The following is a 24,616-nucleotide window of genomic DNA, read 5'->3' as shown; positions in this document are numbered from 1 at the left end:
CCGTGAAGTGAAGCAGGAAACAGGCATCACTTGAGGTCGTGGGCCTACATGGCTCTCTGACCATGAAGGGCTGGCTGCCTCATGCTTACTGAAGACAGGAGGACCGGAGAGGCAAATCTGAGCATAAGACTTGGGGTTGGACATGGGGAGAAGCTGGGCCTGAAGGGGTGTGGAGAGGCAGGGGCAGGCTCACAGGGAAAGGGAGTCAGCTGTGGGCATGTAGGCTGCTGAGGCTGGGAACCTGTGTGCAGGGGATGGACAGAACGGTGCTGGCTTTGCCCCCAGGGCTGCCCCTCCCTGCCGTGGAGTTAATGGAAGTAACCCCAGACATTGTGCATAGCATGTGTTAGCTTTAATAAAATATTTTTAGTGATTTCAGAGAGGAATGGAGAGGGAGAGATAGAAGCATCATTATTGAACGTTCAATAATGAGGCTCATTGATCAGCTGCCTCCTACATGCCCCACACTGGAGATCGCGCCACAACCCGGGCATGGGCCCTGACTGAGAATCGAACCCTTTGCTCCTGGTTCATAAGTTGACACTTAACCACTGGACCACACCTGCTGGGCTGTTTTTGCTTTTCAAACAATTCCATCCAGGCCCAGAGAGGAAAATCCCTGCACCAAGGGAGGGCCTGTGAGGGCTCAGTCCATGGACTGGTCAGTGGGGAGCCCACCCAGGCTGGCGAGGGGGCAGAGTCAGAGTTTGAGCCCCCCCCCCCCCACTTGCCTGAGAGCCTGCCCGCTCTCACCTTGGCATTGCCACCCCCACCATCAGGGCCACCCAGTGCCCTTCTATTCACTGATGCTTTTCAAGGTCACCCTCCTTACTGTGGCTTTCTTAGCCCTTATCACAATCTAGAATCACTGAGTTTATTTGGTTCCTTTTAATTATCTGTCTTGCTCTCTCCACCTCCCCGAATAACAATCTTGTTAATGCTGTGTCCCCAGCTCTGAGCACAGAGCCCAGCGGGTGACAGACTCTCCATAAATATTTATCGACAGAAGGACAACAAGGGGGGGTAAGAGAGGGATGCAAAACCAGGGGTGGGAGTTGGGGCGGGGGGGGGCGGGGTGAGGCCTGTCCTTTCCCTCAGCCTTCCTGCTTTTCCTCCCTTCCCTTAGGTCGGAACTCACCCATCCACCCACCACCTCTTTAGAGACACGTGGTAGAAAGACCCTTGGGTTCCCCTCCCAGCTGTGCCTCATATAAGCCACCCAACCTCTCTAAGCCAGTTACCTCCCTCGCTCTCCATTTGCTCTCTGTTTTACCCCCGTGTCTTTCGGTGTCTCTGAACTCTGGCACACGGTTTAGCTGTTTTTGCACGTTGGAAAACACTTAAACCCTTTGCTAATTAAAGAAAGGCTTAAAATGGGTAGTTTTGTGATCATGGGAACCAGTGGTCAGAAGCACACACATTTCCAAACACTATCCTGAGTTCGAAATATGTGAGATGGATGTGCCACTACAAATGGCAGGAAACTTAAGCTTGACTTAAAAAGCAGAGGACATGCCCACAAATGCACTGGGTGCTTATGAACGTGATGCCCAGTGTTCTGTCACCATTAGTGGTGTTAGCTTCCACGAACTGGCCACATCTCAGACCATCGTCCATTTGATTATAAATTGAATAAGCAAATGAAAACATATTCAGCTGCAACTTATAGGAAAATAGCTTCTCTCTCTCCTGCCTCTCTCTTTTTTATTATATTTATTTTTATTGATTTCAGAGAAGAAGGAGAGGGAGAGAGATAAAACTTCAGTGAAGAGAAAGAATCATTGATCAGCTGCCTTCTGCATGTCCCACACTGGGGATCAAGCCCGCAACCCAGGCATGTGCCCTGACTGGGAATGGAACCGGGATCTCCTGGTTCATAGGCCGATGCTCCACCATGGAGCCACGCTAGTCGGGCCTCCATCTCTCTTCAGAGAGACAACTGAGACCTCCTGGGTGGTGTTTGTTAGAAAGTGGTGGACAGATCAGACCAAGTCTGTGCATTGGTGAAACTTGCAGCCCGGGAGGACATGAAGTTTCATTTAATCAAAAAATATTTGTAGATTAGATTTCCTACTGAGGAGTCAGAGGAAAACAAGGGGCTGCTTACCTGAAGTATATTCTTCAGAAGGAAGCTAGACACAAAGTGAGCACAGTAAACAGGTAAACAAACCCCAAGATGACATCTGATGAGAGCTGGGCAGAAGCTGAAATGAACGGAGTGGCAGGGTTGCCTGAGGTGGTGGTGTCACCTCAGATCGGATGCTGAAAGGCCTGTAAAGAGGTGACAAGGAGCCGAATCCCAAGAAAACTAAAGGAGCTAGCCACAGGGAGACCTGGAGCAGGGCAGTCCCCAGGGAGGAACAGCAAGTGCGGGGAGAAACAGCTGCTCGAAGGGTTGGTTGGAGCACAGCAAGATGAGCTGGGGCTGGGAGTGCGGCAGAGCCCAGGATACCTAGGGCCTCGAGGTCATGAGGGCAAAGGGGAAGCAGGAGAAGCTAACAAGACAGCAGCGGGGCTGAAACCGGTTTGGCTCGGTGGATAGACCATCGGCCTACTGACTGAAAGGTCCTGGGTTCGATTCCAATCAAGGGCATGTACCTTGGTTGTGGGCACATTCCCAGTAGGGGGTGTGCAAGAGGCAGCTGATCGATGATTCTTTCTCACTGATGTTTCTAACTCTCTATCCCTCTCTCTTCCTCTCTGTAAAAAATCAATAAAATATATATTTTTTTAAAAAGATAGCAGCAGGATTCCATGTACAGGTTGAATACCTGTTCCTAGGGAGGAGGGAGACAGCACAGAGGTCCATGAGCCAGTGATTCTGTCACAGAGAACAAGCCGGATGCTGTGGACAAAGGTGGCAGCAGGGAGAGGGACTGAGGAGGGCAGAGGGGTTCTGAGTCTATTTGCAGAAGGTGCAGGCAGACTTGCTGATGGAAAACAACCAGGACCGAATCCAGGTTGCACTTGAAGGAGGGGCTGGTGGTGGTCCTTCCCGAGCCGAGGACGGCCTGTGCTCAACAAAATAAAGATCACACATGCTGCATGAAGCGCTCAGAAGGAAATGAAGAGGGTGCTCAGAAAACATTTTCAGAGAAGGCATTGCAACCCAGGATGTGCTGCCCTGGGGTGCCAGGGGTGGGAGCGCCTCTCGCACCTGCCCAGAGCTCCTGGGGCCAGAACCCCTGCTCCCAGCTTTTAGAGAAAGGATGGTGCCGTGTCCGTCAAGCCCTGCGCTCCAGCTGGCCCTGGGTCTGGAAGGCTGGTCACGCTGACCTCCCAGGAAATGCAATCGGTCTGGCACAATCGGATCTTCGTGGTCTAATCTAATCTCATCGTTTTAGGAGCAATCTTCTTCTCTCTGATCCTCAGCCTTGCCCCCACCATTGTTAATTTTCCCCTAGCAGCCAGATAAACAAAGACCTCTCTCTCTGGGCTTCATGGTCACCCAAAGTGCTCCTTATACATCCCCTTATAGGTGCCTGGAGACCATAGTTCCCCCTCTTCCTGCCCCCTGCAGAGGGTCTAGGGGGAGAGCCAGGGAAGACTGGGGTAGGCAGGCAGAGGCTGCTTTCCAAGGCCTGGCATCTGCCTGAGTGGATGCTACGCCCCTCCCTGCATCTCCTCTGCAGCTCAGGAAGGCACTTCCGAGGTTGTCCTGGGTCTGGTAGGAGAGCCAGCTGCCTGCTCAAATCCAGACCCGAGAGTTCTCATTTCCCCAAAATGCCAGCTCATCCTTTGGCTGGCTCTCCATCTGGGCTTGTCAGTCCTGCTAAGCAAGGAAGGGGCTGCCATATGGAAGTTCCCCATGCTAGGGCCTCTGCTGGTCCCCGTCTCCATGCTGGGAAGCAGGTACTATCTCCGTGTTTCCATTGTGATGGACAGCAGCCAGGTTCAGAGAAGCAGAGCTGTTTCTCCTGTGGGCGAGTGGAAGGAGTTGGGTTTAAAGCCACATCTCTACCACCTTACAGCCTGTCCCTTCTCTGCCTCCAGGACACCTGTGAGCCCAACATTGGCTCTGCCAGCCCCACTGCTGGCCTTCAGTGGTGACGTTCTCTCTGTCAGCACTGCCCACAAGGCAGACTCCACACCCCCAGTGCCCAGGGGCCAGCATTCTGATCAGTGCTTAGACCATTGTCCATCTCTTTACAACTCTTGGTGGTCTTGTTCTCTTCTCTTCTCTTCTCTTCTCTTCTCTTCTCTTCTCTTCTCTTCTCTTCTCTTCTCTTCTCTTCTCTTCTCTTCTCTTCCCTTCCCTTCCCTTCCCTTCCCTTCCCTTCCCTTCCCTTTCCTTCTCTTCTCTCTCTCTCTCTCTCTTTTTTTTTTTCATAAGGCCAAGGGCAGCCCAGAGGGACCATGGCAGGCCCAGAGAATGTGGAGGTTGTGGAGATAACCGCCCTGTTGAAAATGGTACAATTGCCCAGCCAGTACCATTGTTCAGTGGTTGAGCATTGACCTGTGAACCAGGAGGTCATGGGTTCGATTCCCAGTCAGGGTACATACCCAGGTTGCATGTACAGGGCAGCCAATCAATGATTCTCTCTCATCATTGATGTTTCTATCTCTCACTCCTTCTCCCTTCCTCTCTGAAATCAATAAAAATATATAGTTAGCAAACAAAAAAAGAAAAGGGTACAGCTGCTGGGAGTATGGAAAGAGGAAAAGTGAAACTTAGGTGTGGGCAGAACAAAAAGACAGACACACACCCCTCCCCCCACCGCCCCTGGACCCCCAAAAGCAAACATAACTCACCATGAGCTCCAGGGTCCTGTCTGCTCTCTAACGTCTCATAGTGGCTTTCAGTTAGTTCTGTTTTCCAGGCTAATCGATTATATTGGGGAGTGAGCTCTGTAGGATGCAGGCGGCCTGCTCAGTCACGCACCACCAGCAGCAGAGCTGGAATTCAAGCCAGACTGGCCCACGTGCCCAGGCCAGACTGCGGGGCGCCTGCACGCATTCCCCAGGTAGACGGGCCTCGGTGCCTTTTGGAGGAATTAGTGCCACAGAGGACACGGCTAGACTTTTGTTTCAGCCCCAAGCCATTAGTTACTTAATAAGGTCCGGGCCTGCTCCCCATGGCGTGTATGAGTCCCAGGAGGCTCTGTTTAAGTGGGGCAATTGAACAGAGAGATGGGGGGCGGGTGGCTTGGTACATTCTGTCTTGCTCTTGCTAGTGGCCCTGGTTCAGATGCATGCTAGCCCTGCCTTTGGGAAAGGGCCAAAGCCCTGGGAATACACAATGGGTGGTTTTCTTTCTTCCCCGGAGGAGTCCTGACTACGGACTCACACAGCTCTCTGCCCAGCTGTCTGCCAACCAGGCTTCCTGCCCCTCATCTCTCAGGGAGCAGAGGGAGAGGGTGATATGGGGGCATGTGAGGTTTGAAATGGTCCCATGGAATCTGGCTTATCTTTGAGGTAGTGGGGAGACTTCGGAGAGATCTGTTTAAAGAAGAACTGGATGATTGACATCACTGACCCGGGAACAGAAAAAGGGCTATGGGCAAGGAATACAATGCTAGAAAAAAATTAAAACCTGTACTGAAGCCAAAACCAGTTTGGCTCAGTGGATAGAGCGTTGGCCTGCAGACTGAAAGGTCCCGGATTCGATTCCGGTCAAGGGCATGTACCTTGGTTGCAGGCACATCCCCAGTAGGGGGCGTGCAAGAGGCAGATGATCGATAACTCTCATTGATGTTTCTAACTCTCTATCTCTCTCCCTTCCGCTCTGTAAAAAAATCAATAAAATATAATTTAAAAAAATTAAAACCTATACTGTAGGGAGGAGAGAGAGAGAGAATGAAATTGAGTTCCCACGGAAGGATGAGCGAATGTGGGAGGTCAAGTGGAGGCTGGGGCTGTGTGCAGCAGGATGGGGTCAAGGCCACATAAATGCCCTCCTGCCCTCCCCCCTTAGGGCATCCTAAAGATAGTCTGTGACCCTAAGGGCCTGCTCTGCTTTGGGGAGCCGCTCACCTGGCTCCCAAGCACTTGACTTTAGCTTGACCTCTGGCCCCAGAGGGAAGAGGTCAGAGTGGGCAGAGCTGAGATGGGGCTTCACCCTGGCACTATCAGCTTGAGGTCACATTGTGCACGGTTCTCCCCCTTGGAACTCAGTGCAGGTGGATGGTGAGAAGTGTCCACGCTCTGCTCACTGGCTTCGCCCATCACCACCTGGTCAGGTGGGAAGAATGTCTCCCGCGATGCTGAGAGAAGAGACGCTGCCCCATATGCTAGCAGAGCTTCTGTTTAAGAGAGAGGACAAGCAAAAAAATGCTTTCTGTGCCCAAGGCTTGTGTGTCCAAGAAAATCATTTTGGTGGTGGTGCCTAGACTCTCAGTGGCTGCTGGCTACAGGAGGGAGGTGCCAAGTGCAGCTGAGGCCCCAGCAAGAGCCTAGGGTTGTGCTTCTGGCTGGTGCTGGAGGGAGAAGTAGAAAGGGAAGAGGAGGAAATGAGGACTAAGACACGAAGAATTGGGGGGGTGGGGGGCGGGGAGTGGCGAGGGTTGCTGACTCTCTTTTATGCAGCAGGCAACTTTACCTGGGCTCTTTTTCTGTACCGGCTGTATTGAGATAGTAGTAATCCCCATGCTATAAACCTACCACCCATTTCAATGCACAATATTGGTTCATTAGCATATTCACAAAGTTGCACAACCACCACCACAGTCAGTATTAGAATATTTGCATCACCTCAAAAAGCAGCACCCATATTCATTAGCACTCCTTCCCCAGGTTGTTTTGTCCCTCACAACTTGGCAACCACCGGTCTATCTTTCTTTCCCAATAGATTTGCCTACTGTGGGCCTTTGTACAAAAGGAGCAATCCGATATCTGGCTTCTTTCACTTAGCGCAAGGTTTTTAAGGTCTTCCGTGTTGAGCACTCCTTTCTTAAGGCCAAATAATATCCCATTGTATCTGTAGGGAGTGACAAAAAATGTATACACACTTTAACAGCTGATTGCTCACTTAATTTTGAAAATGAACTCTATGTTAATGAACACTGAATTTATAATCCTCCAATGTGTGTTTACATTTTGGTGGACATCCTGTATATACCTCCTTTTATTTCTTGGCTCATCCGTTGATGGCCACTTGGGTTGTTTCCGCTCTGGGGCTATTCCTGCATGAATAATGCTGCTATAAACATTTCCGTATAATTTTTTTATGCATTTTCCATTTAATCATCATCACAAATAGGCATTGCAATCACCAATTTATTATGGAAAAACTGCCGCTCGGAGAGGCTGAATTACATTTTTTTCAGACAGAAAACCTTTTGATGTTATTACGACAGAAGGCAAAATCAGGGGAAATAACATGGAATTTAGCTTCACGCTTTCCGGGTCATGATATACACCAGTGAGTCAAAAGAGATGAAAGGAATGAGGGAAAGTGCGTCACCAGTCTACTGAAGGCTCCACTCGCCTTCTCTGGGGAGCTGGGTCTCAGGGAGGGCCCACATTGGCCCTGTCTCCTCCCACCCCCCACCCCGTGGCTCTAAGGTCTGGGTTTTGGGGCCCCCTTGTCCTGCTCACCCTCCTGACTCAGTGGCAGACAAGAGCACCAGTAAAGAGCAGCTCCAAACAGTTGCTGGAGTCGCTGGCCAGCCTTGTGAGGAGCCAGATGGCAGGTCTCTGCAGGGGCACCCCATTCTGAGGAGGCCATCCTGGGTGAGCTCTGCCCGCTGACAAGAGGCACTCCTTATGGGACCCAGCTTGGCCCCAGGCTGGCTCTGTGGCATGGAACCACAGGGTCACCGAGACTCCTGGCTCTGCTCCCCATGCCTCCGGGGCTTTCTCAGAAAGCACTTGGACATGGGAGAGTGGGGGACGTGCCGCCCCATTAATGCACCTGTGAGGCTCGGCAGGACTGGAGCCAACGCTGGTAATCATTGACCCTCAGAACCCCCGGGGCAAAGCAGGAGAACCGGTAGGAACACCGGCTTCCCGGCTAATCCACTGCCCGGACTTGGTCCTGGAGCCCTGCCCTTCCCGGGGCCTTTCTGGGAAGTGACTGCAGCCTGGACACTGGTGCGAAGCAGCCCAAGTTCAAGGCACCGCAGATGATGACGTGATCGGATCCTTCATGCAATGCACGGCTGGAGCTTGAAGGAGACATTGGTGGTATTACTGAAGGTGTTAATAGCTTGATCACTCACCTCCATGTCCAAGGACTGTCTCAACTCTTTCTGCCCATCTGTAAGATAGAGATGAAGGTTCCCGTTTTTTTCAGATAAAGAAATGGGCTCACTGAGCTTTAGCTGATTTGGCTCAGTGGATAAAGCATCAGCCTGCGGACTGAAGGGTCCTGGGTTCAATCCCAGTCAAAGGCATATGCCCGGGTTGGGGCCTCCATTCCCAGTAGGGAGTGTGCAGGAGACAGCCAATCAATGATTCTCTCTCATCATTGATGTTTCTCTCTCTCTCCCTCTCCTTTCCTGTTTGTAATCAATAAAAATATCTTTTAAAAAAGGAAAGAAATGGGCCCACTGAGAAGTTATGTAGTACTGAGGATTAGAGCTAGTAAGGGGCTGATCCAAATTCAAACCCCACACACCCACTTTTTTATATCCTGCTCAGTGGGCCCCTTGATGGGCCTGTGACCAGGAAACTTCAGATATCACTGGAACAGTGGTCAGCAAACTGTGGCTCTCAGTTTGCTGCTTTGTTGACTAATGAGTTTGCTGAACACTGAGCTAGAATATGGGACTGACCAGCAGGCATTCAGAATCCCCTCCCAACACAAGGACCTGGTGCCCTGTGCCTACACTTCGCATGCCCTCCTAGCTGGGCTACCCTGCCACAGCTCCCTTTAGCTGTGGGAGGGCATCATGAGTCCTGGCCCCCCAGTGCCTATAGTTATGGCATTCGCTTGCTTATTCCCCAATCTGATATGTTGCCAAAGCATGGAATGCTGAATGCTTTCTTAAAAACAGAGTGTACTTGTTGCAGACACGCAGGAAAAGTATATTCACTGCTTCCAGTCCACATGGAATCCATTCATTTCTGGGCTGAAAGTATAATATTATATGGGGGTGTGGGGGGGGGAATTGACATAAATGGGGATGGGTGATCAGGCACTCCTTTCTCTTTGAGAAATTGACATTTAAGTTTCTTTCTGAGAAATGACCTTTCAGTTGAAACCAAGGTTTGAGTCTGGAGGGGAGAGTAGAGGACCAGGTGTTCCCAGCAAGGGAAATAGCACGCATGGCAGGCTCAGAGAAGCAGAGCCACTCGCCCAAGTTTCTATGGTTGGTATGAGGCAGGGCTGGGCCAACGTGTTCTTGTCTCTTTAGCCCACGTCTGTTGCTTATGCTTGACCTTGGCATTCAATGAATATTGCCCAGCTGACTGACTCCAGGCCAGGATGTTTTGCCTCTGCTAGTGGGAAGTTGCCCTACCCTCCCACACTAGGCATCACCGTCACAACAAACTAATCAGTAACTGCACGGTACATATCTATAGATGCCTCCAATGGAAGAGGGCATTCCCATAACTCCAATAAGTTCAAGCCAGGATGATCTCTAGAAGCTTCCAAAGTAAGCACAGAGCTCAACAGAACAACATCTGCAGCTGCCTCCTCGGCTGCTTCCCAGTTCCTTAAGCACCACTACCATTGGTGAACTCTGTCTAGCATTCGGAGGCCCTTCTCATGCCACCGGGGCCCGTGACCTTCTCTTCCAACATACACCCTCGGATCTAATCCAGTTGATTCTGTGCCCTCTCCAGGGGGTTCTCACCCTTTTTTTTTTTTTTTTTTTTTTGGTGCTTTTGCTCATACTCTTCCTTGTCTCTGGAAACCCATTCCATCTCCACTAATCTAGACCTTTCAGGTTCAGTGTCTAGAAGAGGTCTGGTCTTTTGCCAGCTCTTGACCTCCTATGATCTCTCCACTGAGTAAGAAAACATATAGAAAGTCACCATTCCCGAGTAAGTGTTTTCCTTCCCTCCACATTGCTTATTAATTACTTTGAGTATGCCAGAGGGCTTAAAAAGCAAGGGCTTCTCAGGCCCATCTAGATTCTTCTAGATCTTTAGCTCTTTTGACTTTCTGTTTTGTGACCTCTGCACATTGCTTACCTTCTCTGAATCTCAGCTCCCCACCTCCTAGGGTTGCTGTGAAAATTAAATATGTTAATGCATGTAGGAGATTTTGCACTTGTGCCTAGCTCACACCGTTGGCTTTCAGGGGTGTGTAATTCCACAGCTCCAGGGGATACCGTTTGTACTGTGCTCTAGGGGGCGCTGGTCTGCTGTTGCTGGGAGCAGGGTACTGATGCTCTCCAAGGCATGTTTCATTGTCATTTCACACTCTCTAGTCTAGAGACTTTTCTCAGCCATCATCTTTCTCTTCATCATTTTAAGCTGCACGTTTTCACTTTTGCCTTCTCTTATCCTAACTCTGGCTCAGTCTGATGTAGAACTCCTGAAGCTTGGAAGAGAAGAATTCTTAGGAAGTCTTTGGAATAGAAGCCTAGTAGATCCAACTCTGTGAGTGTCTCATGGCTTCTAGGGCTTCCTCACTCTGCTCTCACCACCCCAGGGATGTATTGCTCTTGCTTTAAAACTCGGAATCAGGCAGAGAGGAAGTACCCCCTTTTGGTCCTTGTTTGCATAACTAGCATTTGCTAAATACTTTTACAAACAGGGATAAAGGACAATAGAAAAGCAATATTGAAAATACACACAGAGTAAGTGTCAGCTTCTAAGGCTCAGGTTTTTCTGACTCCACAGCAAAGGCTGGTAAGACCCTGCAGACATCTAGCTTGGGCCCAGCTTCACCAGGTCCCAGGCTGCTCTGTTGGGGCCATCACACCTCCTGACACTTCCTGTTGGGATCCAATACCGTTGCCATGAAGATATACAGGGCTCTGGGATGAGAGTATAATCCTCTCAGGATGACCAATGGCCCTGGGAGACAAGTTAGCTAGATAGAATTTAAGAACTGAACTTGAAAATTTTAAGTCATTTTAGTTATTTTTTTTGTATTTAAATTTGGTTGTTTCCTTGATTCTTTACATCCTGATGCAAAAGCAAACATACCAGAGTATGCACATATGTGTGTGTGACTTCTGGAAGTAACGGAATGAAATTGGTTCTCACCAATTGGCGTGAAAAATGGTTTTGAGGAACCATGGGGAACCTCACTGAGAGAGTATTAGAAAGCACTGCAATAGAATTTGGGCTGGTTGTAGGGGATTTGAGTAATATTTAAGGAAGCAATACTTTGCTCTGGGTTACATGTCAGGAGGTAGGGGTAATTCTATGATTATGCTACTAAATCTCATTATCTAGAAGGAGAGAAGCTTGGTGTGAAGCCATAGCCATTACTGGTGAAGACACAGCGATCCACTCATTATGACCAGAATGACAATTTTTGTTGTTTTGATTAGTTAGACAATGTTTATTCTTTGTCTGGGTTCAGATGTGAATGTGGAGTGGTCTTTCTGATGTTGATGTTCTGTGAGAGTCTGTTCAATAGGAGGACACCAAGACTGAGTGAGGGTGCCAGGCTAGCTCCCTGATGCCAGAGCTGCTTTTCTCCTCTCAGCAGGCATTTGTATTTTATCAGTGATGCCATCAAATTTCCAGTTAATATCTATGTAAGAGAAGAACAGCATTGCCCTGCGTACCACGCCTCTGTTCAGCCTTGCCAATCATAATTCTCTCCCTCACTCCTGTTTCACCTCTCCAAGAGAAGGCTTCTGCCTGATTATAGAAAACACCTTTCTATAAACATGTTTGCCCTTCCCAGATCTTCTGTTCCACACTGGGCTCCGATGCCATAGACATGGATGAATTGTCACAACGTTGGTCACTTTCTCTTAGAAGCCTTTCCTTCATTTGGCTGTCATCGCCACAGCCCATGTGACCCTGCATACCAGACACTAAATGGCCTGGGTCAGTGACTCCTGGTTACACTGCTCCCCAAGCTTCAATTTCTGAATTAATAACAGTTGCTACTATTGATTGTACAATCTCTGTGTTTTAGGAATTTTACATGTGCGATTGCATTGAAAACACACCTTTGAAAGTATTATAGCCATTTCACAGGTGAGGAAACTGAGGCTCAGGAAGGCTAAGTGGCCTGATCAGGCCACCTGGTCATTAAGTAACAGAACTAGGGTTCAAATCCATGTCTGTGAGTCCTCAAGCTGGAGTTCCTTCCACTCTGCCATGCTGCCTTTGGTTATGGCCTATGCTATGAACACCCTGGACCAGGTCTCTCATCCACTGTTAGTCCTGTGCATGGCCCACCTCTGTAGTTATCCAGCCGATGCTACTGGACCAGCTGGCTCCAGAGGCACCTGCAGAATGCGGTGTGCCTTGGGAGAGTACCAACACCAAAGACCTTGTGATTCCCTGGCTCTTTTTCCCAAGCTCACTTCTCTGGATGGAGCCAGGTGCCCAGAAGGCCTGTGTGGCATCCCCACCCTGGACACAGAAGACTTGGGGTTCTTTGGTGGACAAGGCATGAACAGACACTCAAGCCAAGGGTGGGCTATTCCTAAAGTGAATTCTCCAATCTAGGCTGGCAGAGTCCTGAGGTTCAGATGCCCCTTTACATGCCCATGAGGCCAGGAAAATTGTTTCCACCGGCTTTGCCAAGTTCTATTTAAGAACCCAGGCTGACCCCAAGTGAGCTGCCTAATAGTGCAAAAGGCATCAGAAATAACTTGTCTTGGAATTACTGAGCAAATGGGACATGACACCTTCTGCCAACCATAGGTTTCAGATATTAAAATGGTAGTTCGAGGGGTGGGGGGACTGGATGAGTGAGGCTCCTTGGGGCTCTGAGGATTTGCAAATTCAGCTGGTTAGCCAACCTCTAACAGCCTGAGACCGTTTTCATAGAAAACAGGAAGTCCTCCTAGTCAGGGCACCTATTTATGCTCCTGGCAAAGGTGTGTTGAAGAGTATCAGCTTGGCACCCAGCCTGTTGGGTCTCCTCTTTGGTGGCTGCTTTTAAAACCCTGTTCTCAACCCTCTCAGGGTGGCACACCTGTTGTACTGTAGTTATTGATGTATTTAACCTGGAGCAACTTGAGAGCAGGCACTGTGATCATCTTGGTTTGATGTTCAATAAGTAGAGTGTTTGCTCAGTTATATTAGTTAAGAAGGCACAGGACCTAGCCGAAACCAGTTTGGCTCAGTGGATAGAGTGTTGGCCTGCAGACTGAGGGGATCCCAGGTTCGGTTCCCGTCAAGGGCATGTACCTTAGTTGGAGGCACATCCCAGGTAGGAATGTGCAGGAGGCGGCTGGTCAATGTTTCTCTCTCATTGATGTTTCTAACTCTCTATCCCTCTCTCTTCCTCTCTGTAAAAAATCAATAAAATACATTAAAAAAAAAAAGAAGAAGAAGAAGGCACAGGAAGTCTCTCCTAAAATACCTGTCAGGAGTCACATAGTGACAGCAAATTCATTGCATTGATGCACACATTGATTAATTGATTTATCTTCAGTCAACACACATGTACAGAGTTCCTACTAAGTGTCCCCAAATGCCATCTTTAGGCCTTAGCACCCTTAGATAAGGTTCCCCCCTAAATCACTCCCACTTTTTTCTATCCTGGTTGGTATACTGACGGTTGTTTTTCCCCAGTTCATTTGCATCTCCTACCCCCACACTGGACTGGAAACTTCCACAGGATAATTCCCTGGTCTCTCCCATGGTACCTGGTACATATTCCAGAATCAAATATCAGTGTTGGGTAACAGTAGACAAATACATGAATGTATACATAAAGGCAATGAGTGTTTTGTCAGTTGATGTGTTTTTGCAGGGGATGGATACCCATCTGACAGAGGTCTTTTAGGGACCAATCACGTTGCAACAGCCGATTTCTGGAGCTCATGTTCCCATTCAACTGTGAGCCCCTTGAGAACAGGAACCAAATTCTATTTGTCTTTGAAATCCAGCATGATGAGCATACACTCAATGTTTGAAAAGCTTACAAAAAGTATTTTCTGAGAGTGGACTGTTTACAGAACGCTAATGCTGAATTTTTTGAATCATTCACTTGCTTTGCCGGGCCACTCCGAATACCTTGGTAAATATTAGCTAATATCCAGCCCTTTGCTTGCCATTAAGATGTACTGATCTCAATAGAAAGTAACCTAAAATCGGTGGGTATTACATAACCCAGACACCAGGGCCAATCTGGAATCAACCAATAGTTTAAAAAATACATATGGACTTTGTCTGTGGTTGGGTTAAATGCCACTGTCTAAGCAAAGTTGGATGTGTGCTGCGTACCTTGGGGTCTGCCATGTGAAGGATGGCTTTGGTCAGAGGATGAATTTATCCTGTAGTCTTGCTTTCTCTAGATATAATTTTTCTAACTCTCTGAATAAATAAATAAGTGGTATATGTGAAAAGTACCTTTCATAAAGGCCAGATTTTATTTTTAAAAAACCCAACAATAAAGGCTGCTTATAAATTTCACTTTCTTATGTAACGGGGACTGTTGTCCAGAGAGATTAACATGGTATCTTGTTGCTTCCTGGTGTGATCTTACCTTCATCTTACAAATATGTACTTACCTGTGTCTATGTTTTCACCTGAGTCTTTGGGAACACCTGGACGTCTCACCATCTTGGGGTGAGTCTGGGAAATTGAGGATAACTAATTGTTTTGGTCAAAGTTCTTGGGCACAACCTGGGCGACACAGCAGGGGAGCCACCGAGCGTGGCAAGGAGAGGAGAGAAATGTCGGAACACAGCATGCCTGCTGCCCAGAGACCTCAGCTGGCTGCTTGTCATGTCTTAGCATGACGGTATTCAAGCCATGCGAGGTTTCAAAAGATAAAATACATACCCAGGCTGGGGCTCAGTCTGAGAACAAACAATTGCCTTGGTTATACCACACAACTATCCAATTGGAGTGTTCTCAAGCTAGTACAAATTAGCATCCGTCCACGGACGAAAGAATAAACTCTATTAAGCTGGGTCTGAAACAAATCAGCCTGCATCCAGAGGCAAGCTCCCAACACCACTTCCTTGCCTTGCCCTGCCCAGCCATGGATGCTTCAGGTCAGAATATATTTAGGATGAAGGTGAGTACGAACCATCTGGGGAAAGCATCACAAGCTGGTTGCTGTTGTCTCAACTCTTTGCAAGGCCAGGCGGACGATATTTTATTAGCAATATGGGCATGGAAACCCAAACTTATCTGAGAGCTAGGTCAAGGGGTACTTATTCACTCTACAGAAATATTCTTTATCATCCAAAGTGAAATGAGCCTGTCCTCAAAATTTCAAATCGCCACAGCTGTGGTTGTCTCTTAACCACTTCTAATTGGTGTTGGCTTCTTGCATTTTCACCTGCTCTCAGACCATGACTTTAAGAGAGACTGGAAAAGGGTAGCAGGGGGAAAACCCAGAAGCTGGTGTGTTAGGAGCCATCTCGGAAATGATAATGTATGGCAAAGACCATGTGGATTCAATTGATAAAAATTGGCTTTAGAATTTAGTATCTTGTGCGAGGGCCACTCTATGAAGAGCTTTTGACACGCTATGCACTTCCATGAACCTGAGAAAGGGAGACAGTCCCAGTGAATGTAAGCAAGGTGAAAGGCTGTGTGTGCAGAGAAAGGGGAGAGCGTGGGAAAGGAGGAGCCCATGTCTTCCTCCATGAGTCCAATTTGGGACCATCCCCTCATACTCATGGGGACTTGAGGTTGGGTGGGATGCGGGCAGGCACTGCTGTTTGTTCTCTTCATAGCATTAAAAGAATATAAATCTTTAGAATCTGTCCTCAGAATTTCAAATCACCACAGCTGTAATTTTCTCTTCACCACTTCTACTTGGTTTGTTGGCTTGTATTTTCACCTGGTCTAAGATCATGAGCAAGAAACTGTGGAATATCAGTTTTGTTTAAAGTTTATCACTGAGTTGGTTTCGCTTCCTAGTTTGTATGAATAAACACATTTTTGAAGGGGGTTTTGAAATCTATTTTAGAAACATATTTGCATTTGATTCAAAATATCACGAGGACATGGGTCACCGTGGTGAACGAGCTTAGAGTGGCAGTAGGCATGCCTAAGGTTGTCTTTCTTGTGTTTATGTCCCCAGGTGTCATCATCATTGGCTGTTTAGGGGGAAACCCCTTCTTTCTTTTGCTATAAAACAGAAGCCAAAATAATGTCATTGATAAGAAACCATTGATCAGACAGCAGTTGAAGAGCTTAATTCATTCACTGACTTATTTCATTTATGTTTTTATACTAAATAGTAAGTCATAGACTGTGCCAACAGCTGGGGAAGAGTGAGTTAAACATGATCCTTCCCTCACAGAGTATTAGAATTGAAGTCAGAGCTCCCAGTCCTTTAGCTTGGGAGCAGGGAAGAATGTGCGAGATATTTCTGGTGACCACCATATTACTTTTGGGGGGATGTTGGCATACCACAAAGAGAGAGTAGAAACAGGCTTGCAGATGCATTGAGAAAACTGCCATCAGATGGTAGGACTTGACCAAGCTATACTGAGGAACTGGGCTCTAAACAGTACCCCGCATTAACACAAAAAGGAAGTTGATTAATACTTCTCTGAAAATGTCTCAGGGAAATTTAACTTTAGAAAAGAGAATTTCATAACTGAGAGACGGTGGGGAAGAGGCTCTTCTGGACTGATCAGCAGGGACCCGCATGCTCTCCGTGTCCTCCTGCCGCTTTGTACATGCCTGGATGGGTCATTGGGATTATCTGAGTCTCAGTTCCTTCATTTAATAAATGAGAGAACTGAATCAAATCAGGATTCTTATTTATTGATATGTATATGCCTCTAGCAGGACACAAGATGGCTTAGGTAGTATATTTGTGAGCTATTTATTTCATAATCACTTATTTTTATATATTACAAAAAATGTAAATAGTGCATCAAGCTTTTTCTTTCATGGATATTTTTGCTTAATATAAAACTAAATTAATTTTTAATATATATTTTATTGTTGATAGTATTACAGATATCTTCCGTTTCCCCCCTCCATTACCCCCCTTTTCTCCAAACCTTTATTTACTGCCTCCTTAGGTCTTCACTACTCTTTTGCATACCATGTCCATGGGCTATGCATATAAGCATATAATTGCTTTGGTTTATCTCTTCTCATCCCCCCAAACCTAACTTTATTATTTTTTTTTAAAGGAGAGCTTATTTAAAGAATAATATAAAAATATCAGAGTACAGGTCATGGTGGTTATCACAAACTTTTTTAAGGTTGTGTGCGATTAAGGTTGGGAACTCTCTTAGATTCCTTCCAATTCTCTTTCATTGGGTTAGTTTTCCTCTTTATATTTAAGCAATATGGCCTTCTGGTGGAAAGTTTCTATTGAAAATAGAATTGTGGCATCCAGAATAAACTTGTCAGCTTGCCAAATGGTCAGTAATCCAGATTGTTTGGAATGTCTTTTCATAAACAGGTAGTTCTTTATGGGCGTCATGCACGTCACTGCTGCTCTAAATACAATTTTATTTTGTTTGCCTTTCTTTGATGTGTTCTCAGATCAAGGTGTTGACAGAAAGAATGTTCAAATATCTTCGGAAATGGTTTGTCACTCGCTTTTTGGGGCATCCCCGGCGAAGAACAAGGCTGGTTTCCAAAGATGGAAGGTGCAACATAGAGTTTGGCAATGTGGAAGCGCAGACAAGGTTTATATTCTTTGTGGACATTTGGACGACGGTGCTTGACCTCAAATGGAGGTACAAGATGACCATCTTCATCACAGCCTTCTTGGGGAGCTGGTTCCTCTTTGGCCTCCTGTGGTATGCTGTGGCCTATATTCACAAAGATCTCCCCGAGTTCCATCCACCGGACAACCACACCCCTTGTGTGGACAACATTAATGGTTTGACCTCAGCTTTTCTGTTTTCTCTGGAAACACAAGTGACTATTGGCTATGGATTCAGGTGTGTGACCGAACAGTGCGGCACCGCCATCTTCCTGCTCATCTTCCAGTCTATACTCGGAGTCATCATCAATTCCTTCATGTGTGGCGCCATTTTAGCCAAGATCTCCAGACCCAAAAAGCGTGCGAAGACCATTACCTTCAGCAAGAATGCAGTGATCAGTAAGCGGGGCGGGAAGCTGTGTCTCCTCATCCGAGTGGCCAACCTCCGGAAGAGCCTCCTCATTGGCAGTCACATCTACGGGAAGCTTCTGAAGACCACTGTCACTCCTGAGGGAGAGACCATTATTTTGGACCAGACCAATATCAACTTCGTTGTTGATGCCGGAAATGAAAACTTGTTCTTCATCTCCCCACTAACTATTTACCACATCATTGATCACAACAGCCCCTTCTTCGACATGGCGGCAGAAACACTCCTCCAGCAGGACTTTGAGTTAGTGGTGTTCTTAGATGGCACTGTGGAGTCCACTAGTGCCACCTGCCAAGTCCGGACATCCTATGTCCCAGAAGAGGTGCTTTGGGGCTACCGATTTGCTCCCATCGTGTCCAAGACCAAGGAAGGGAAATACCGCGTGGATTTCCATAACTTTAGCAAAACAGTGGCAGTGGACACCCCTCACTGTGCCATGTGCCTTTACAATGAGAGGGATGCCAGGGCCAAGATGAAGAGAGGCTATGACAACCCCAACTTCACTTTGTCAGAAGTCAACGAGACAGATGACACTAAGATGTAGCAGCGGCTTTTCAACACAAGGAAAGCCAAGTTTCGAACACACATAGTAACTAGCAGCATGATGAAGCGATCAACAATGTGGGGGGTGTGAAAGCAGACAAAAGCCTCCCAAGTTCACCAGCACAGTGGTCAGAAAACTCATTCGTCAACAGAGCCAGATATCAACAGTACAATGATTGGAATTTCTTTTGAGAGCCAAATTTTTTAAACTTAAACTTCTTCTAATGCCACTTCTTCAAAATAGACTTGCCCAGGCCGTGGTATTTTGTGGAAGAGCCACACTCAAAGGACCAAAGAGCTGCATGTAGGTTGTGAGCCGCAGTTTGCCAACCACAGCCCCAGCACAATGCCCCTGAACTCCATAACTGTGATTCTATAAGACTCTACAAGGCTAGTGGAGTAGAACACGCATTGTATTTGTAGGAAGCTAGAATATAGAAGTCATGGGAGCTCACTTGAATATGATTATTTAAAATCATGCAATGTTAATAGAAACAGACAAAAGTCATCAAAAGTTTAATGAGATCAAATAAGGTATTTTTAAAAGTTTCCTTAAAGAAGTTATGAGCTTTATATAGGATCAGGGAAAAAAAAACAACACATATTCTTGTCTTCATTCTACTGATAAGAAATAAGTCACTTTATTTATTTTTTAAAAAATTTATTGAATTTTGGGGGTAACAATAAAATTATATAGGTTTTAGGTGTACAGTTCTATAATAAATCATTGTATATTGTATTGTGTGTTCACCAGCCCAAGTCAAGTCTCCTTCCATCACCATTTTTCTCTTATTTACCCTCTTCTACCTCCCCCCTTCCCCATTTCCCTCTGATAATCATCCTATTGTTATCTGTGTCTATGAGTTTTTGTTTTCTTGTGTGTACTTAATCCCTTCACCCCAACGCCCCTCCTCTCTGATAGCTGTCAGTTTGTTCTCTGTATCTGAGTCTATTTCTATTTTGTTTGTTAGTTTATTTTGCTCATTGAATTCCACATATAAGTGAAATCACATGGCACTTGTCTTTCTCTGATTGGCTAGTTTCTTGGTGAAATCTTTAGGGTTTTCTCCATACAGTACAATGTCATCTGCAAGTCACTTTTATTTTAACATTGACTTTTATCAAAGGAAAGATTGTCTTTTGAGTTTGGGGGAACTAAACCAATCAAAGACAATACGAAAAGACTGTTTCACAAAGAACAGCTGTGGGGCTCTGCCCCTCTCAAGCCCTGGTCGTTGGAGTTCGCATCTCAACCTGGGTCACACTGATTCTGGAGGAACGAGGGACAGTTCAGTCCACGGTCGCTGTGTCTCTCCATCCCCAACATGGAGAGGAGCTCCAAGCCCAACCTCCTTTACGATGTATCCATGCGCTGCTGCCCAAGCTGGGTTGTGGCCCAAACGACCTCCCAGGGTATATTTAGACACAAGCTAGATCATCGCTCCAGAATCTCCATGAACACTTTCCTGCAAGAAAGAATGCTTGGTTTGAAAAAAAAAGTGGTGATATTTCTTTCCATTTGTATTCGTGGGATAAAGGGCCATGAAGGTATTAAAAGAATATCTCTTGATCCCCCAAGAAAGCAGTGAGGAGTGTAAAGGGGGGAAGTCAGTGTAGAAGGGAAAGTACCTCTAACGCTTCTGAGAAAAACCATATTTGTGTTTTTGTGCATGGGGCTGGTATTGGCATGCTGCCTCTGAAGGGGAAAAAGTGTGAAAGGGAATGGGATGTGGCCCCGCAGTGAGGAAAGCTCCAGGTCTTCCTGTCTCTGACCAGGAATTGAACCATGACCTTCTTGTTCATAGGTCAGTGCTCAACCACTGAGCCACGCCAACTGGACAGGATTGATCATTAGGGGAAGGTTTTACTGTGAATGTCTTAGTTCCCCACCTATGTGATTTTGAATGTATTCTCCAAAGGATGGTACTCAAAGCTGCTTAGGAATCAATCTGTTTTGACTGTGATGATTAATATATTAAATATCTGGTACTGCATGTTCTTTCTAAAAATGTCAGTCATTGAGCATCAGTGTGATGGACCTGCTGATGGAAACTCTTCTGCTAAGAGTGGACTTTCTCCAGGGAGCAATGGGAGGGCTGGGGGGCTGGCCAGTAGGATGCAAATGGCCAGCTTCAGCTTCCCAGGAGGAAATGAGCTCGGTTGCCCACATGTGCTGTCCTGAGCCACCCAGCACACCCCTCCAGTGCATCTTGGCGCATAGAGTGGCAGCTGCCAGCACTTGTCATAGGAACAGCTTTGTCTGCCCGGGCCTGGGGTTGCATTTGGACAGATTTAGCCACCCAACCTGATCCTTCTGACCAAGGCCAGTGGGCAGTCTGCTGCGTTCAGGGTCGCACAGTTAGTTGGTGGCCATCACAGTGACGCAGCTGGCCCACACGGGAGATTGCTGTGTGCCTGGGAGTTGGCATAGCAGTTTAATCTATGAATAAATGGAAGGAAATCAGGACAGTCGAGCTTGAGGGAGCTGGAGTTCTCCGCTGGCCCCCAGTATGAGGCCTTAGGATGCGAGTCCCTCTGTAAACTGGAGAGAAATGTATGACCTGGGTCCTTCACACCAGAACACATTCCTTCTGGTCCGTGCTTGTCACTGGTAGCACCTGGGGACTGCTGGGAGTAAGATGACCCAAACAATCTGTTTCTTCTGATTGTGAGGGATGCTGCATGACAGCTGGAGGCTCTGTGATGGGCATATTTTTTCTGGGCTATTTGGTGGAAGCTCATCTGCTTCCATGTACTCCTTTATCAGAATTAAGGCAGTTCTGCCACGTGGGTCTTCTTTTGAAATATAAATTCCCGCCGAAACCAGTTTGGCTCAGTGGATAGAGCATCGGCCTGTGGACTCAAAGGTCCCGGGTTCGATTCCAGTCAAGGGTATGTACCTTGGTTGCGGGCACATCCCCAGTAGGGAGTGTGCAGGAAGCAGCTGGTTGATGTTTCTCTCTCATCGATGTTTCGAACTCTCTATCCCTCTCCCTTCCTCTCTGTAACAAAATCAATAAAATATTTTTTTTTAAAGAAATATAAATTTCCATTGACCCTCTAGCAATGATTAACAGACATCGAAGAAACCCATTGGGAAGTGCCCCCTTCCCACCCAGGTACTGCTGATAGTACTAATTTGGGGTGACTGGAACCCCAAAGCAGCATAAAAACCCTGGACATTCAGAGGGAGAGGGTCACCCAGGAGCTCAGTGAGTAAAGAAGATACATAGGAAACAGAAGGTTCCAGAAGGCCAACTTGGTGATGCTGACGGTAGGCTTTTTATTCCAATGGGGTACCATTGTTCCCAGCAGGGCCTGACTCCATCAGTTTCACTATAGCTACGCCCACATTCACTGATCTATCCATTTCACAAGGAACTCAGCATTTCTTATTCCTTAAAATAAATAAATAAATTAAACTTCATCCCATGATGCATTGCCTTATGCAAACTTTGTCTTGGTACTGATTCCGCTGAACTTGCCTGATTTCTCTCTGTTGCTATGGGGATTTAGACTTGGAGAGTGGGATCCTGGTTTTATCTTCCTGGACTTAGGCTGGCTCAAGCTCCAGTATTCAGAGTTAAGGTTTGGGAGGCGGTCTAACCATTGATTTCTCAAGAGAGAAAGAGTGAGGAACAGATCCTCTCTCAGTTGCCAACTCTCAGAAGTGAGATGATCCCTGTCTGTTTCCATAGCTGATGGGGTGTGGGACAGGCCCTGGAAGAATGTCCTTAGGTAGATGGTGTGAGCAGGTGAGGGGTGCCTTCCTTCCTTGGAAGTTTTTCATAACACAGGAGCTGGGTCCCAACAAGGGGGTTCGGTGGCCAGCATGGGGAAATCTTCCCCCATTTGGAATACATGTTCTGAAAACCTCTGAAGCAAAGCATGCAAATGACCCTTTGGCCCCGCCCCTGGGCCGTTGCTGCCTGCCATTCCAGGAAGTGTGTGTCAATCAAAGCTTGACAGGGGGAGATAGAGCATTTTATTTTGGAAGCCAGAAGTTGGAGAACAATGACTGGAATTTCCTCTTTCTGTCCGGCCAGGGCTGTTTGTCACTGGGGAGATAAAAGTCCAGGGGTAGGGAATAAAGGTTATCGGGAACCGGGCAACACAGAGCCTTGGGGAGGGGGGCGCCCGGAGGAGGGGTGAGGGAGGAAATCTATTTCAATGCCTGTCATTAAGTTTCCATTAAAAGAACATTCAGTTAGGAATTCAAAAATAATTTAATCTCCCCAGCCAGATGCACCCAGCTGGACTCCTTGGAGCTGAGCCCTGTGGAGGAAGATTTGCACTGGGGCTCAGGGTAGGAACTGGGCTGGGCCCCTTCTGCTTCTCCACTCCATACAGCCTTGACCGCACTGGATGTTCTAGAAGATGTGTGTCTTTCAGGCAGGGAGAAACCCAAGACGTGTGATAATAGAAGCAACTGGCTGTAGGGGCCACTTAGAGTTCCTAGGAGGTGTTAGGTTCTGTTTTAAGGCGTTTGAATACATGATTGCCCACAAGTCCAATGAGGCACTAGCATAACAATTATTTTTGACTTGGAGCAACTCAGGTAAGGAACCCATCCAGAGTCACTAGCTAGCAAATGGCAGGGTGGGACTCGAACCTAGATCTCTCTGTCTTGAAAGACCACTAGTTTATTTATAATTAATGTAAAAACCCCTTTGTAAAAAGCACATGACTAGCTCTGGCCAGGTAGCTCAATTGATTAAAGTGTCATCCCTGATATGCCAAGTTTTCGGATTTGAATAGATAAGAATCAATCAATGAATGCATACAGAAACAAGTGGAAGAGCAAATCCATTTCTCTCTCTCTCTCTGTGTCTCTCTCTCTCTCACTCAAATAAATTAAAAAACAAAAGTAAATGACTGCTACATGGCAAAGTGGGATAGGAGCATGAGTCTGAAGCCGAGAAGCAGAAGGGGAGAGCCTGGTCCCCAGGGCAGACAGAGGCCAGGAAGGCAGAGTCCTGGCTGATGCCATGCGAAGAACCGAGGGGGCCTCCAGTGATGAGACAGAGGTCTCAGAGGCCTATTGCTCATTTGAGAAGAATCCTAGTGCCTTGAGCTTCAGTTCCACCTAACAAGTGCTCATTGAGGGCCTACTATGAGCCAGGCCCTGGGGACAAAAGCATGGGGAGCCCAGGCTGGTTCCTGCCACTGAGATAGAGGGTCCTGGTGGCTTACACCAGCCCGGGGACCAGAGCTAAACAGGAGAACTGCGGAGTGTGGAAGAAATAAATGCGGCTGCCAACAATAAAATGACTGATTATCGTTTTAAAATTATTTGGGATTCTTAAAAAGCCTTTGCAGTATATCCTGCTAAGCATCTGAGTTGGCAACCTGTTCTGAAGTTCCCTGAAGTTGTTTTTTTCTCTGTGTGATTATGCACCGATGTGGCATAGAGGCACGTTCATTTGCTTTAGTTTATGTCCAGTGATTAGAGCTTGCTCATTGTTCTTCTTTCCTGATTTTACCATTTCCTTTTGTTAATGATGCAAAGCTTTGACATGCTTTCAACAGTCATAGGACAGAGTTCAGAGGACTCATTTCTATTCCTGTGCCCTCTCTACTCCTTTCTTCTTTTATAAAGGTGACCATTCTAATTGGTGTTGTCATGCTGTTTCTTTTTTAAAAAATATAAGCGATACATATTTAGTTCCATCCCCCCTTTTTACATAAAAGGTAGAATTCTAGAAACACTGCCCCGCAGGGTGTTGTGCGCCTCAGCCTATCTCCGGCAGATCACCCTAAGAGGCAACCATTGCTGTCCCAAGGATTCCCCCTCCCAGCCCCTCCACTTCCCTTGGCTGATGCGTTTGTGGTAGTTGCTGGGACCTTGCTCTGGAGGCCCTGCCCTTCTGGTTCGAGCTGGAGAAGTTGTGGAGGTGCCTGAAGGCCTGCATCTCTTTGAAAGGTGCCTGCCAGGCTCACTCTGCCTCCTGAGCCAGGGAAGGGACAGGGCTCCT

The 24,616-nt window shown here is 47.1% G+C and overlaps 1 protein-coding gene across 1 annotated transcript in view; it reads left to right on the top strand.

The window, feature by feature from the left end:
- KCNJ1 (potassium inwardly rectifying channel subfamily J member 1) overlaps positions 1–22,085 on the top strand; it is a 28,085-nt gene extending 6,000 nt beyond the window's left edge. The window contains exon 2 of the mRNA XM_084868369.1: positions 17,503–22,085. Within this exon, the coding sequence (XP_084724495.1) occupies positions 17,524–18,642 (1,119 nt within the window). The 5' untranslated portion in view covers positions 17,503–17,523 and the 3' untranslated portion in view covers positions 18,643–22,085. The remainder of the gene's footprint in view (positions 1–17,502) is intronic.
- Positions 22,086–24,616: the final 2,531 nt, after the last annotated feature.

Source organism: Pipistrellus hanaki (assembly GCF_964339955.1).
Source record: "Pipistrellus hanaki genome assembly, chromosome: 19".
In the NCBI taxonomy this organism is placed as follows: Eukaryota; Metazoa; Chordata; class Mammalia; order Chiroptera; family Vespertilionidae; genus Pipistrellus; species Pipistrellus hanaki.
The sequence above is the reverse complement of the archived record's forward strand: the minus strand, read 5'-3'. Positions and strand labels throughout refer to the sequence as shown.